This window comes from Athalia rosae, chromosome 1, assembly GCF_917208135.1.
Source record: "Athalia rosae chromosome 1, iyAthRosa1.1, whole genome shotgun sequence".
In the NCBI taxonomy this organism is placed as follows: Eukaryota; Metazoa; Arthropoda; class Insecta; order Hymenoptera; family Athaliidae; genus Athalia; species Athalia rosae.
This window is the reverse complement of record NC_064026.1, coordinates 6414151-6429556: the sequence shown is the minus strand read 5'-3', so window position 1 is coordinate 6429556 and position 15406 is coordinate 6414151. Positions and strand designations below refer to the sequence as shown.

At 36.2% G+C, this 15406-nt stretch overlaps 2 protein-coding genes across 2 annotated transcripts; one reads left to right on the top strand and one right to left on the bottom strand.

Moving 5' to 3' along the window:
- Positions 1-27: 27 nt before the first annotated feature.
- LOC105687966 (modular serine protease-like) lies at positions 28-3534 on the top strand. Its single transcript, XM_012403951.3, has 9 exons — positions 28-541; positions 829-976; positions 1064-1468; positions 1543-1662; positions 1729-2057; positions 2145-2396; positions 2485-2910; positions 2974-3275; positions 3344-3534. Exons 1-9 carry the CDS (start codon positions 499-501, stop codon positions 3443-3445), a joined length of 2127 nt encoding a protein of 708 aa, XP_012259374.2. The 5' UTR covers positions 28-498; the 3' UTR covers positions 3446-3534.
- A 1134-nt stretch (positions 3535-4668) lies between these two features.
- LOC105688489 (exportin-7) lies at positions 4669-14592 on the bottom strand. Its single transcript, XM_048655765.1, has 14 exons — positions 12269-14592; positions 12031-12197; positions 11722-11946; positions 10748-11618; positions 10131-10416; positions 9914-10058; positions 9693-9840; positions 9442-9601; positions 8941-9343; positions 8719-8857; positions 7197-7274; positions 6863-7056; positions 6614-6741; positions 4669-6500 (listed from the first exon to the last, which is right to left on the bottom strand). The coding sequence occupies exons 1-14, from the start codon at positions 12522-12524 to the stop codon at positions 6401-6403; spliced, it is 3300 nt and encodes a 1099-aa protein (XP_048511722.1). The 5' UTR covers positions 12525-14592; the 3' UTR covers positions 4669-6400.
- Positions 14593-15406: the final 814 nt, after the last annotated feature.

Below are 15406 nucleotides of genomic sequence, written 5' to 3'. Positions count from 1 at the left end.
TTAAATGGTAAACGTCTCGTACCTTATAAAAATAGGGAATATTCTCGCATCTGATGATGACAGAGCTCATTATATGACAACTCGTGGAATTCGGTCATATCTTTACATATTTGGGTTTCGCGAAACGGTGATTCAAAAACGGATATACGGGAAGGAAAAATTCATAATCAAAAAATAAACCCGATCAAAAATCTTGATTCAGACTGCCATCAATGCAGCTTGAGTTGCATAGAAATTACGTGATTTGTATGAATAGAAATTTTATATTGTCTTAAGCTCAACATAACTGATTTTTTCTTTATATAGCCGCACCACGTCTGTGAATGTAACTCACAATTACTATTACTCGTAAATAATGCAAACTGATTCCAAAGCTTCTATGAAATTTTCAACGCACTGTGCAACGACTAAATATCGCGCATTAGGTCTCATGCATGTAGCATTATGTGAGACTTATAAGACTGCAGTGATCGCAAGCAGTTTCCATACCCTTGAAAAATGTTAGGAATTTTTCTAGCTGCTTTGAGTTGCGCAACTTTTGGTAAGGTGCATGTAATATTTTGAATCGAAATAAAATTATCTCTAAAAACACCATCGTGAATAATTGAATATCACATATCTACGTCATCGAAATGACCTCCATTCACGCTCATAGACATACCTGATAAACTTACGCCTTGTATTTCTTATCATGAAATCCGTAGCCGCGCACAGTTTATCCATTTTTCTACGGACAGATGCAAGTCTCGCGCAACTGTATCAATATTTGATATCAGTGATAATGTCGATAGCATCCCAAATTCGTGACACCATTTGTTCTCGTTTAAGCTTACGACTTGAAAGAGTTGCCGGAAGGGACTTCTTCAACGTTCGTATGCGTCGATGGATCACAAATATATCTTGGTCTTGTTTGTGATGGAAAACCCGATTGCCAGGACGTCTCAGATGAAACTCAAAAACTTTGTCGACACGTGGTGTAAGGAATCTGAAAAAAAAATTCATAAAGATATATGTAAACATAGATAAATTGGATTGGAATCAAAAATATCTATAATCTGAATAGGTGCCCGACGTCCATGTACCGATGTGCATACGGAGCGTGTATCCGACGTGAATTCCGTTGCGATGGAATTCAAAATTGCTTGGATGGTAGCGACGAAATTCGTTGTGACGTTGCTGAGATTTGTAATGATTTTGAATTTCAATGTGCTTCTACATCCGATTGCATCCCATTGAAGGATATTTGCAATGGGTACGTCGATTGCCAGGATGGCAGTGATGAAAATTTAACAACATGCCAAGGTCATCCTTGTCCAGCACACACTTACCATTGTTCTTATGGTGGATGCGTCCATCAGGAAGTGATTTGCGATGGCGCCATGGATTGCCTTGATGGGACAGATGAAGACTCTATGACATGCAAGGCGATACATTGCCGAGGCACAGAATGTGATAAATATAAGTGCAGGTACAGATGAAAATCAAGATAAAGTAGATTCTGTTGAAAGTGTACTTCCTTACCCTGAAGATTTTATTGTTCAGCGATGAAGAATTTGCCTGCAAAAGCGGTGGGCAGTGCATTCCCCATAGAAAGGTATGCGATGGAACTCATCAATGCAGAGACGGTTCTGACGAGACCACGACATTGTGTAGCAATTACACGTGAGTACGGTGTTGCAATGACGGTAATATTTTAGTAATCCCGAATCAATGGATAATCAATCGTAGATGTCCTCCCGAATCATTCCGCTGTTCTTATGGTGGATGTATACCTGCGACCAAGAAATGCAACATTGAGCAAAACTGCTATGATTGGAGCGATGAAGATGAGTCCGTATGTGGTGTGAGTTTACCCGAGGGTGCATGTCGCTTGCCACCAGCAAAGCCGGGAACCCATTACCAAGTAGGGAACTGTCCAGAATGTCACCCTGGGGATGTTGTCGCGGAACTGACGACGTTAGACTATTTCTGCGACATCGAAGGATCCCTTGAAGGACCCAGCACTATTTACTGCGAAGACAACAAATGGATGCCCTCAATTCCAATATGCCCAACCGGTTTGTACGCGGCGAACATGAATCTGCAATAATTTGGTTGCTGATGAAACATCAATTACTTTCCTTTTATTTTCTGAAAATTGCTAGATACCGAGGACATTACTTGCTCACCACTGAACGCACCCGGTGCTGTCAAGCGTTGTGAAGTGAAATGGGGTTCTCACCAAGGTTGGATATCTTGCGATAAACCCGTTCCTGTTGGAACCCATGCATCTTTGGAGTGTCCAGAATATTACGAAGCAGAAGCGGGTGCCTCACATGCTACATGCTTACACGACGGGACTTGGACTCGGAAACCTTTACACTGTAGACCAGTGTGTGGAATCCAAGAACATTCAGGTTTCGAATTCATTCTGCAAAGAAAAGCGCAGTGAACATTCGCCAGACTAATACTAGCAGAAAATAATCACAAAATCAAATGTTTCAGTAATACCGTTAATAGTACATGGTTGGGAAGCGACTGTTCTTGATCCTGTTCCATGGCATGCAGCTTTATTTGCTTACGAAGATGGTAAGCTGAACTTTTTCTGCGGAGGAACATTGATTGCAGAAAGAGTGGTACTCACGGCAGGACATTGCGTGTGGAAGAATGATGCTGATCTAATGAAAGTGGTCCTTGGTGGGTACTCGAGCAATTTCAATGACCAGGAAGAAGGTGCACAAATTTTTGATGTCGAAAAAATCGAGTTACAGTACTCATACCAAGACCACGAAGGCAACTACGGATCAGATCTGGCAATTCTGCTCCTGGAAAAAAGTGCTACAATTAATAAAATGGTAATGCCTGCTTGCATAGATTGGACTAACTCTAACGACGTCAAGTTTAGGAATGGAGCTATTGGACTTGTGAGTGGTGAGTGTAGCATTGGATTATGTGGAATGAAATAAACAAAAACAAAATTTCACCCTTCCTCAGGCATGGGGATAACTGAAAACGACACGTTTAGTTCTACTCTGAGATCAACATCCGTACTGATAGTGTCTGACGAAAAATGTCGTGAGAAACAAAAAAAAGATTTTAGAAAATACATAACTTATACCTCGTTTTGCGGTGGCTGGAGTAATGGCACAGGAGTTTGTAATGGAGACAGTGGTGGTGGTTTAGTCTTGCCCAAGCCAAATTCCACTGTATGGGAAATACACGGTGTAGTGTCCATCAGCCCTAGGCGTTTAGGGACCAACTTCTGTGATCCCAATTTCTACACAATATTCACAAGGGTAAGAATTGGTATTATGTACAAAAAGATCGTTATAATATCAACAAACACTTTTATTCTATTCTCCAGGTTTCCGCATATGCAACGTGGATTAAAAAAATCATCGACAGTATACCTGTTCTTGGCCCCCCGAACGCAACGAATCTGCCGAATCACGACATGATTGGATGATTCGACCTCTGTTACAGTATATTTATTTATTGTTTCCAATATCATAGCTGCAACAAATAAGTCGATAATAAAACTACATGATAAATGAGCGACGTTTGTCTGGCTAATTGTTCCAGCGTTTTAAGGAGATGAACGATGATGTGATGGATTGAACAATATTTACTTTATGTTTTTGATTTATTTTATTTCAAATTTTTTGTATTTTTAGTGTTTTAAAATTTGTTTACCTCAAGAACAAGCTATAGTAATAATAACAAACATGATCGTCCATATCTATTTGTATCATATCGCAAATATTATGCTTCAAATTTTGTATACGTGTGCTTACTGCCTCTCAGTTTATACAGCAAATAATAGTGCAGCAATGCAGGTACATGTAAAAACTTTACGTCGAAATAATTTCATAGGTAACGTGTTTGATTTATGCTGTCAATGGTGCAAATCAGAGTGAAATAAACTGTTCAATACATAATCTTTACTTGCGGATAACAAAATACTTTCAACACCAATTGATGTTGTATAAAAAGGATACATTATAAAATGCTGGCAAAGCATAGAATTTTATAGATATATCTAAGATAAATCAAAATTGACACGAGTCTCAAACAAGCTGACCTATGGAATATTTCTCAACATGTACAGGTGTGATGTAGCGTATAAAAATGTGAAGTCTTGACGTAGTTATTACACGTTTTTATGCTATAAACTGTAGAGGGTGATGTAAAAAAAAAGGAACGATTTAATATGTAGCACCACGATAATCTAAATAAATCAGTTTTTTTTTAAGAGTGAAAGAAGAATTGACAATGTATACTCTTGCGATAAAAACAAAGGAGGTTTAATTTTTGTTGCTTTTTTTTAAACCAAGCATTGTTTTTTCGCTCGTGTTTTTATATGATGACAAACCTTTTATTGCCTATTTTAGTGCATAATATCGGAACTAAACTATATTAAATTGGATGAATGACTTCTATCGATACTATCAATAAACAGTAAAACACTATTAGAGAAAAGGACAACACACAACTAGCAATCAATCAACCAACTTTTGACATTTGACAGTACTTGCTTGCTCCCAACATTAAAAGTCAATCCATACCTATAGTTAATCAACGAGATTTCTCACACCAAATTTGCAGGGGTTTATTAATCGCGCAATAATCCCGAACGTTAAAACTCCACCGCTAGTTTCATACATATCTTTTTTCAATCATATCAACCGGTTTATTGTAACAGATTTTTATTGCTCAAGACACGTCACGAAGTATTTTTGTGAAGTTACAAAACTTTGTACAAACAATAGACTTTTAGCATATGAAGTAGATATCGTACGCTTCAGGAACAAGACGAGATTTCCGATTCTTGTTTTTTTTTCTTTATAAATAATTTTTTTTTTACGGAATTGATAAAATCAAGATTAAGAATGATGCTACTACCCTCGAAAGAAAAAGAACCTCCATAATCTGATGTATGTTGGCAGCAGGCTACACCGTGTCGAATTTCTTTTCCTTTTTTTGCATTGCTATATATTTAAGGGTCTATTTTTGTTACAATAATATATTCATAATAATATTAATATTAATAATATTAACTATGCACTCTTATGGTATTATTTAATGATATCTTCATGTACATCATTCACATAGTTCACAGCTGACTGACTTTATGTAATAGTTCGTGTACTCCAGTTAACTGATCCGACATAATTCAGCTTGAGGTTCAGTTCAGGCTCGTAATTCTAAATCATTGTCAGTATTACCCACCGCCACACTAGCCAGCATTGCCACAAACAGGTTTTAAGGCCGCGGTCCACATTTACACTACACTCTTTGTGGCCAATACAAACTTTGATATATTGGAATAAAAACGCCAAAAACTAGCACATTCTAAAGAATGGAAGCATACGAACTACGCGTTAATCAACATCCAAAAAAGTTGTACGATATCTAATGGTAGACTTGCATGTGGCTCCCCATTCTGAATTATAATAAAAACAGTTTTCAACTATATTTATGACTATGCCCGCTTGTTGTATTCTTCCTTTTAAACACATTAATCGATTCAGATCATTAAAATGCATTCACACGCTGGTGTCACATGAGTTTGTCAAATTTCTCACTTTTTCAAACTTTTGTGTATTACTAGTATTACAGAAGATTCATCAGAACAAAGTGTTGAATAAAGAAAATACTCTATTTTTTCATTCTTTGGACAACAATTCTTCATCACTTTTGTTACCGGACAACCAGCTTCGTTTATTCGTTAAAAACTGTCATTCATTGATACAAGCTGTAAAGCAGTTTGCTTTATTTAGTGAAAAGCAGCTCCAGATGTTACCAACGTCTTTGGAAGTATTCAAAAATGACACTCATTGTATAGGCACTATAGGCGGCGCTTGCGAAAAGTAGCGAATAGTACTAGTTTAAAGACATCAGTCAAGTTTCACTAATAGAATTTCATTTCCTTGCTGCCATATCCATATCTTTCAAACAGTATTACCTATCTTTCAAAGATGGGCTCAGAATATTACTTCTGAAGGGTATCAAGTTGAATAAATTTAACAAGTTGTCGTTGAATAAATTATATGAAATCCCTTTTTTGGGACGATTTTCAATAGGACAGTACAAAATTACTTTACCAATAGAAAACGTGTAGACCATTACAATAAACTTATATTAACATTAGAGTGAATGTATATTGTTAAGAAACGATCCTTGCGATCAGTAAAATGATGCTTCTGCACCAAATAATCAGAAGATAAAAACAATACGATTGAGGAATAGGAAGCCAACTAGCAGGGACTCTAAGATCTCATCATTAGTTCATTATCATTACACTTGGGTACATACTTAAAGCGTAATTCCATCATAAGTCATAGTCGCACTCGCACAGTCAAGCATTTGGCGGGTAATAGGTAAGAATTGGGCGGAACCTAGCTAACATTAAACCGAACCACTACGAAGTCATCATGTCACTGACTGAGTTTGCAGACATATTGGGTCCCTTAAGGGAGTCATTTATATCTCTCCTAAACGTTGAAAGATTCTGTGTAAACCTGTAATAAAAAAGACACAAGTGTTACTTTGGGGAAAATGTTTTTTATTTATTAAAACGACCTGAGTAATTCAATAGGAAAATCTGTAACATTCTAAATGTAAATTGGTTCACCTGTCTCTGTTTTTGGTGAGCAGATTTCGTTCGATGCCATCCATCAAGCTTTCAAACCACTGCGCCATGGCACCTTGTTTATCTACCGGTTGACTCCTAATAATATTCTCTCGCAACTGATTGAAATACTGAAATGGCATAATCAGTGGGGGGTGTTGAATTTTACAATCATACTGACTTTTTTCAGATCAATTAGGCAGAATTACTGCGAAAAGTGTGCAGTTTAATTACTATATTTAATATTCTCACCTCTTCATTCAAAAGTATAAGACCTAAGAGAGGCCTAGACATGCTCCACTGATTTCTACAATCTTCAAACATTATTACGTTTAATACTGTGCTTAGTATTTGCTGAAGAATTCCAGGATGCTGTTCTAAAACTTGTAAAAACAGGTCTCCTCCACCAGGTACAGAGGTGTTTTTTTTGCCGGGGTAAACACCTGCTGCAATCAAATAAAGGTATCCGTTGATGATATTCAGTAAATTGCTGTGAGTTCATTTTGGTTTTTTTGAGTAGAAGATGGGATTGTTTGGATTCTAATATGTAAAGGACAAAATATTTTGATGTGCTAAATATCTTTACCTTTTTGGTACAGCTGTTTGAAGAGGTAAGTCACAATATGATCTAGTGTTGCACAGCAGCCCGTGCAAACCATAGTGTCTGTAACACAAGTAAATCTATTCAATCAGTAAAGTATTCGCAAAGCAATGAATTGACGTATACCATAAAATATTCATGTTTCTATAGAATATAATATTGAAATGGTGATCACAAAGCAAACAAGCACCTACCTTTTACGATAATGGTCATTAATGTAGGTATTTGATTTATTGCACCAAATTCAATATCAAATAAGTGATTAATATTTTTACCGATATATAAGCAAAGAATCAAAAGTGATCACAGTGATTAATTACATATCCAATACTTTAGTTTGAAAAAGTAATGCTAAATTTAAATTAATTACTTGGAGCATTTGATCTGATCAATGTTTTGCCCAAGATTCAATTGCTCTGCATTAGAAAGCCCGATTTTAAAAATGAATCCTTACTGTGAAGTGTGCTTGTTCTGCGCACTCAAGAATTTGCTGAGTTTGTATTCATTTGATTATTGATAACCAAACACTTGATTATGTTGTTCAATATTAGAAGAAAAAAAAGAAAACTTCAAGATAAATATTTCATGCTGATCCCATTAGTAGATTAATAATTGACCATGCTACTAAGGTAATAAAAAAATCACTCAACAACAATATTAACTATATTAGTAAAATGTCACCTGTGCGGCTGACTACATGTGCTAGACCCCAGTATTTTTCTTTGCAATTTATAGATTCTATTGAAGATAAGCATTCCAAAATGTAGTTGATATCGAAGATAAAAGCGAAATGCATCAAATTAATGAATGTGACATTTGTAAGTGTTACATATGGAATACTCTTTAATTTAGTATTGTTCTTGATTTCAATTTCAATAAAAAGGGTCTAGAACCTACACACTCCAATCCTCTTAGTGCCAACGAAAGTAATGGTCTATTAATCTATTTATTGCAGATTGAACTCTCATGTTTGATGCCTATGTCAAATAAATGGCTCTCCTTGGACACTTCAAGACTTTCATAAAAACTGTATATGACAAGTTTGGGTTCACATTTTAAGCAATGATGTAAAAGCACATGACATATATTTCTACCCAGATTTGTACTTCAAAGTTGTCAGTCATTGGTCAAAGTGACGTTAATAATAAATTTTGACACACTTCTGGTACTGACATAGGGTTCTTCCAAATAAAAAAATGAATTGTACCAACTACTGTCACATTACGTATTTTCACCCCATGTCAAGTTAAGTGGAATCTAGTGCGCGCGAAACTTGACTACAAAAAAGTTAGCCCTACAATTAATTTAACATTCTTTCAATTTCAGTTACGCACTGTAAACTGTAATGGAGTTATCAGTTTTTGATCAGTACTGAAATTGAGGATAACAAGTTATCTATACGACAACAATTATTAGCAGCACTAGAAGGGCACGACGTAGAGGATATAGAGGGTAGAAATTAGGTATAATCAGCCGCACAGACCTGTATAGGAGTCTTTTAGCGCACCTAGTGCCGTAAGGCCTTCACTGATGGATGATAAGATGTACAGAAATACCCTGGGTTCCAACGTTGATAAAAATGCCATGTGATCTTGTGCCAGGCATTCTAGTAGTACATAATATGTAGCTGATAATTTGGGATAATCCTAGAGAAAGAAAATGAATAAAACGAATCACTCCCAACTGTGTGCCAATTGAAGAAAAACTGGTAAACTGATATAATACTCACCAACAAATCACTTTGTGGTATACTAAGAAGTAATTTGACAAAAGTATTGAGAGCGTTGTCAAGTGCTTCATCACCATATAATCTAAATACTCCAAAATTTACGTAACTTCCACACAAAGCGGCTTTCAACATGCTGAAGCAAATACTTATTCCCTTGAGCTTCAGAGGATACATCTGATCCTTGGGTACCTCAACGTTCAGTATGTGATTACCGTAGCTACATATCACTTTACTTGCTTCACGAAATAGTAAAATACCATTTGGAGATGATACATCGAATTGTAAACGTTGGCTTCGGTTTTGTACTAATTCAGCAAATAATTTTAGGACTGGTGTAGTGACCTGTGGCTCATGGTGCCACAATTCCACGGCATGTAATAAAATTGGTGTGTAATTTGGATAACTATATTAGCGTCAAGGAAAGTTTGTTCCAATTCTTTAACTTCTACATCAGAACTGATATCTAATAGATATTAGAGCACATGTAATAAAGAAGGATACATCCAATCGAACAGCATCATATAAGAAGGTTTGGTATTGAAGGCATAAGCAAGACCCCTAAGATCTCGGGCAAGACCAATTAATGCCTTTTTCGCTTCTTCGGCAGCAAAAAGTGGAGTATCAGCGGCACCCATGAGTTGCCCAAGGCTTTCGAGAGCAGCTACAAATTTATTGCAGACGAATATAATGGTTGAATTTCAACGAAAAAGCAGCAAAAGACACCGAAAATAAGAATTTTCAAATAATTATACCTGTAAGTGGCAACATGAAGGTATGAAATCTTTCTTCGTCTTCTCCGAGGTCTACCATAAGGAGTCTACCAAGTGACGTATAAAACATAGATCTGCATCGCATTTCTGTAACAGCTACGCTGTTCCCCAAGAATGGAAAATGTTCACTCTAAAACGATATGAATTTCAATATTGCAGAAATTTATGATCAAGTATCCGAATAATTAACAAAGATTTTTTACCGTATGATTGTTCAACATAAACTGGACTTCTTCTAGTTTTACCAGCTTTCTCACACAACTGTATCCCACCGAAAGGTCATTTAGAAGTTGCAAAGTCTTAGAAATAATTTGTTCACTCCTGCCCCAATATTTTAAATTTGTTATTCTGCAAGAAACAAATTGGTGCCGGTATTCTGATTTACTCAATCTAATTAGAGAAGAATGAAAACCTACTTACATTTTTCTAATGAATACACTAAGAACCATAGCTTCGTCACTGAGGCCCAATACATCCGACAATCTTCTGTATACTTTAGAATTTTTCTGTACTTGATCGCCAACGTATATTTTTCTGAACTGTTCAAAGAAACTGAGCATGGCTAGTTCTAATTTTTCACAACCACCCTGGGCAAGTCTTGAGTCTGTCAAATTCATAAGCTGGAGCACACGGCATACCAGTTCCCCGTCCATCGCGTCGTGTTCTTCATTACTATGGAATGAGACCCGCCCTCCGATGGCACTACCTATACCATTTTTATAATTTTATGTACTAGCATGTTTATGAGCGGATGAAATCAAAAGAATACATCTTTGCATGGGCCTTACATACGTTCCAATTCACCCTGGATTAGACTCAAGTTTATACGGAGAATTAAAAAATTTTAAGAGACCAGGTAGTTATGCTCATGCCCAAAATTTTTTATATCAAGTCGAAACCTGTCGCATCAAGTATTGGGTCCAGAGATGTCTATTTTAGGTATGTGCATAACTGTCTGGTTTATCCAGAATCTCTCTACAGACTCATACTTATTGAACGAGTGGAATCACGAAACAGCTGAATAATTTAAATTTTACCGATAATGTAGACAAGCCAGGTAAGCTGTCCTTCTTGTATTGTAATATCGATCTGTTGAGTTGGTGATGCCGTTTGTGCCATTAGTTCCTGATAAGTTCTCGCTGCCTGGTCAAATAACTGGACCAACAGCGTACACGTTTTTTGATATTCGCATCTTCCTATTACAGATAGTTGCTCCAGTTGTTGCTGTACCATTCCTAAGTCATCGAGCGGATCTTCCAAGCCATCTCTCACAACAACAGCCACTGATTCTAATCTTGAAGTTATGTATGCATTTGATACTTCAGGTGTATATGTTTCTAGCAGATGTGGCTCCGTTGCTTTCACATAGGGCACAGAGGCAACCATACGCTGCCAAAGGCTGAGTAGATAGTGAACGCTGTTAGGTGCAAACTGCCACATTTGTAGACTTTGAACGGTAAATTTAGCTATCAATTGTATAGCTTCGGGATAGTTTTCGACCATGACTAATTCTCCAAGTTGATAGTTACTTTTTAAGCGCGCCAGTAATCTACAAAATTCGTGATAATTTCCAGGATCGCTTAAGCCCTGAGGGTTCTGCAAGATGTGCTTCACGCCATTGACTAAATGTGTTAGAAATTTCGCTCTTTCAGTATTTGAAAACAAACTTCTTCTAACTGACGCTATTTGAACCAAGCACGATAAGGCTAGGGAGGATAAGGTATTTGGGAGACTGTGGTAGAGATCGAAAAACAACTTCAATGTTGTGAAGTCTAAAAACGCCGAACGCCAGCTGGTTGGTATTTGAACTGTGCAAAGATCGTCGGAACTCTCGTCAGTAGAAGTTCCAATGAAGTCAAATGTCAAGCAATTTTGTGCCAGCCTTAGTAGTTGGGTCATCAAACCGTGCTGTAGTGAAAACATATGAAAAGATCAGTATACAAATTTTAGCTGAAGTTCACTTGCTGGATCACGTATGAATCTTGGATTATAGTATGACCAAACTATCTACCTGTGCTTCATCATTGAAATTCAAGCTTTTACAATTTTCGCGGGCAGTGCTTAATAAGTTACATGAGAGCCTGAAAATTTCGAACAGTTGAGAATCTCTAAAGCTACTGGCTATTTTTCGGTGTTTAGTAAATGATCTATTAGCATCGGCTTCAGATATTTGATTCATTTCACAAGTCAGTTGCGAAAGCAGCTGCACCCCAATCATACAATGTTCAACAGATCCCTGAAATTAAGAAAAAATCATTTCGAGTTCAGATTCCATTTCAGTTCAGGTATAAAATCCATGTACTCATAAAGGATGACTAACCTGAAGAAATTTTGTAATATCGCTAACAACGTTTCTAAAAACATAGTCATCTTTATCGGAGTCAAACCATCCGAGCTTAGATATCCTGACAAAGAGTGTGACCAGAGCTTGTATCACAAAATTCGGTAGTTTAGGTTGCGTTGCCAAGTAATTTAAAACATAATTTCCTGTGACAAAAAAAAAAAGGATGATATCAGATTATAAAATTCCCAGATCAATAGTTGGGCTTTCTACTCACGTATGTCAAGTCTTTGCTGCAAACTGAGGCCCTGTGCAGGACGAGATACCAATTTAGTGAGGGTTGTTGCAGCTAATAGCTGAGCATATGCCGAATCTCCACGATCCAAGAGTAGCTGGCACTTAGTGAGAGTATCAGGGGCATTTTGAAATCCAACCAAAGCCTTTTCAGCCTCCGCACGGTGTCCTGAGTCTTGGGACTCGTACAGCTGTTTGCACAGCAACTCCAGCTGCCGTACTTCCTGAACGTGATTCATTTTTATGATCTTACACAAGCCTTAAGTTTGTTATTTTAAAAAATTATCATATTTCACTCGCCGGATGTATTTAAACGACGTTTATTAAACAATTTTCATTTCATTTACATTCTTCTTTATTTTCATGACACTGTCTTCAAATTACTTTACAGTTCTCGCATTTGGTGAACATCACTTTTTGAAAATTTATTAACTTTATCAACTACATTAACCACTTAATATATACAGAAAGTACGTAGTTTGGTATTTTCTCAAAACCAATGTATAGTTTAAATTCTTAGGCTACGTTTATAATTCACTGGTCAGAACTAAGACCTCGTGATATTGTCTTTAGATTTTATGCAATCAAGACATGTAGACTGCGTATTCACAACCAAATTCCCATTTTTGTCTGAAAATGCCTTTTATTTAATATACATATCAATCAATTTTCTAAATGCTGGGATCACTACGTGCTGCATAAGAAATATGAAAATAAAACTTGGTTAAAATCATGCTTAATGTAAATTCACTTTTGATAATTGCAACATTCTTCCAATTCAAATTTCAATGGCAATAAATATTGAAAAAATAGACCATGATGCAGTATATGACTGGTCACGGGTTGCAAATTATAACTTATGAATCTTGTAGCAACTAAATACGATAAATTAAGATACTGAAGATCGGAAGTTTGAAATATTATATTACGGTCAATGTCATGTTTGTCATGTTCCTGAGAAATTTTGACCTTATATTTCAGAGAGTAGCTTCCAAAAAAAGAGTTTTCATTTCAGAAAGTGAATGGAACGGAAACTACAAAAGCGATTGTGTAAAGGCACTTGGTATCAGACAATCTTAGATGCTGCTGGTACAATTAGACAATATATTTTGGTGATCGAGAAATAAGAAATTTGGGTGAAAATCATGGTTGGTATTTACAAGTCGCTTTTAAAAACGGTTAGCTTGGGTGACTAGGCGTCTAGACTACCAAGACGTTTTACAGTATTTTAACCCCTGGTTTAAGCCAGTAGTAGTAATAGAGTTTATAGAATTGTGAATGATAATTATGACAGCGCGCAGTGTTTATTTAGTTTATTTTGAAATTTGGATGTTCACTCTCTCAGAATAAGTTCATCACTTTGAAATTCTTGACAGTCAAAAAAAGTAACAACATAAACAGATAGATTAATTTTGAATATGGTATTCACCCTTGTTATTTACCATAGTATACAAATACTCTGCAATGTTCTGATTTGAGAAAATGCGTTTACTATAATAAAAACATAAAATTATATCACTGAATTAAGATAAGTAACAATAATAAGTTTTCAAAAAGTAATAATTCTTAGTAATCGTTAGTAACTTATAAATAATCGAATGCAAATAAGCCCGACGACTGAACGTAACCACGTACCACAGACAAAGGTTGATTCAGTGGTTTTGCCATAATCGGTTAAATATATTTTTAGGTTATGAATATAAATCCGTAGATAATATTCGACAACAAAATACGAAACTCATTATTTTACCATCCAAGTAAATACCGGAGTATATTGTAATTGGTCTATAATAAAAGCTGATTAGTGTAAAGTCAGTGAAGTACAGGCGATCATTTTTGTAGTATCAAATTTTGAAGTGGTTAGAAATAATCAATTGGTACAACGTACAAATGAACGTTAATAAATGTATTCCGGTTAATTTAACACCGCTTTTAACTCAAACGGTACGTTGTCAACGACACATTTAAACCTTTACTATACAATGTTTTGATTGACACTGGGTTGGGACCCGTCTTGCGTCCGGCAAATCCAGTCGACAGAGTTTCATCAATTACGCACAATTTATGATGAAAAACTGTTCGATTACGATCGGTCTCGAGTTCGTAATGACATACTAACAACAACCACATTAACAACATGTATTTCTGTTGTATCAGTTTGTTGTATCTTTAACCAGCGTTCCATCAGTTTATATATTTTGATTGAGAACTCACCTGTTCATCCGCCATTTTCGCAGCTTAGCATTTCTACACTGAAGCACAGACCACTTCACTGAAGGCTCGATCACATGCGATGCAACCGACGATAAAACTCGTACGAGGGGTAGGGATTGTAGGTGAGGACGGACGCCAACGCCAACTGCACAACATAAAACCGTTGAAAGTAGCCCTATCTACTCTCGGCGATAAAACCAGATAAAACCGTTTCAACGATAAAACCATAAACCCTTTTCGCTTGGTCAGAATCAGTTTCCAGAATACAGTATTAGTGACATCTGTGTACGTGATTTCAGCATTACAATTAAGGGATTTTACGACCATCAAGCAAGAATGAGGACCTTCCTGTGTTCCCTTTTTTCAAATTATTTTTTATTGTTACAATGAACAGGGATAATAAAAAATCATCACTGTACTCGTACAATTTGAAAGAATGTGATATTTCTAGTGAAATCATTCCAATCGGTGCTCGATCAAGAGTAGAATCTGTAATGACTTTTGAGATATTTAATCCTCAGTCACGCGCACAGTCCTGGTATGTGAAAAATCAATATTTCTGAATAAAATTATTTGGCCCCAGAAAGTATTTTGAAAGAAGATGCCGAGAAAATGTAACAATAGGTGACACGCTTATACTTACAAATGTATGTATAGGTCAGTAGTCTCACCTTTAGTATAATCGCTTACAGATGGTAAAAAGAATTATTATGCATTGTAATCCTCGATAAATACTAAAAAGCTCAAGGAATATGATGAAAGTTGATTTCGAAGTATAGTTATTTGGCTGTTATTCCTGGTGACTTGAAATCCATATATTTACTTGAACGAGTGAAAGTCACGTGATTATTTTACATTATGAACACTATTCAATACTATTCTTTGTTTTCTCAACTTTGACAAGTTA

Bases quoted from the DNA above. Each gene is read 5' to 3' on its own strand.
- LOC105687966 (XM_012403951.3), top strand. From the start codon at position 499: ATGTTAGGAATTTTTCTAGCTGCTTTGAGTTGCGCAACTTTTG. The intron at 1,663-1,728 runs GTGAGTACGGTG...AATCAATCGTAG, and splicing joins ACATTGTGTAGCAATTACAC to ATGTCCTCCCGAATCATTCC. The intron at 2,397-2,484 runs GTTTCGAATTCA...CAAATGTTTCAG, and splicing joins TGGAATCCAAGAACATTCAG to TAATACCGTTAATAGTACAT.
- LOC105688489 (XM_048655765.1), bottom strand. From the start codon at position 12,524: ATGAATCACGTTCAGGAAGTACGGCAGCTGGAGTTGCTGTGCAAACAG. The intron at 9,344-9,441 runs GTATCCTTCTTT...ACGCTAATATAG, and splicing joins ATGATGCTGTTCGATTGGAT to TTATCCAAATTACACACCAA. The intron at 6,501-6,613 runs GTGAACCAATTT...TTTTTATTACAG, and splicing joins CTCACCAAAAACAGAGACAG to GTTTACACAGAATCTTTCAA.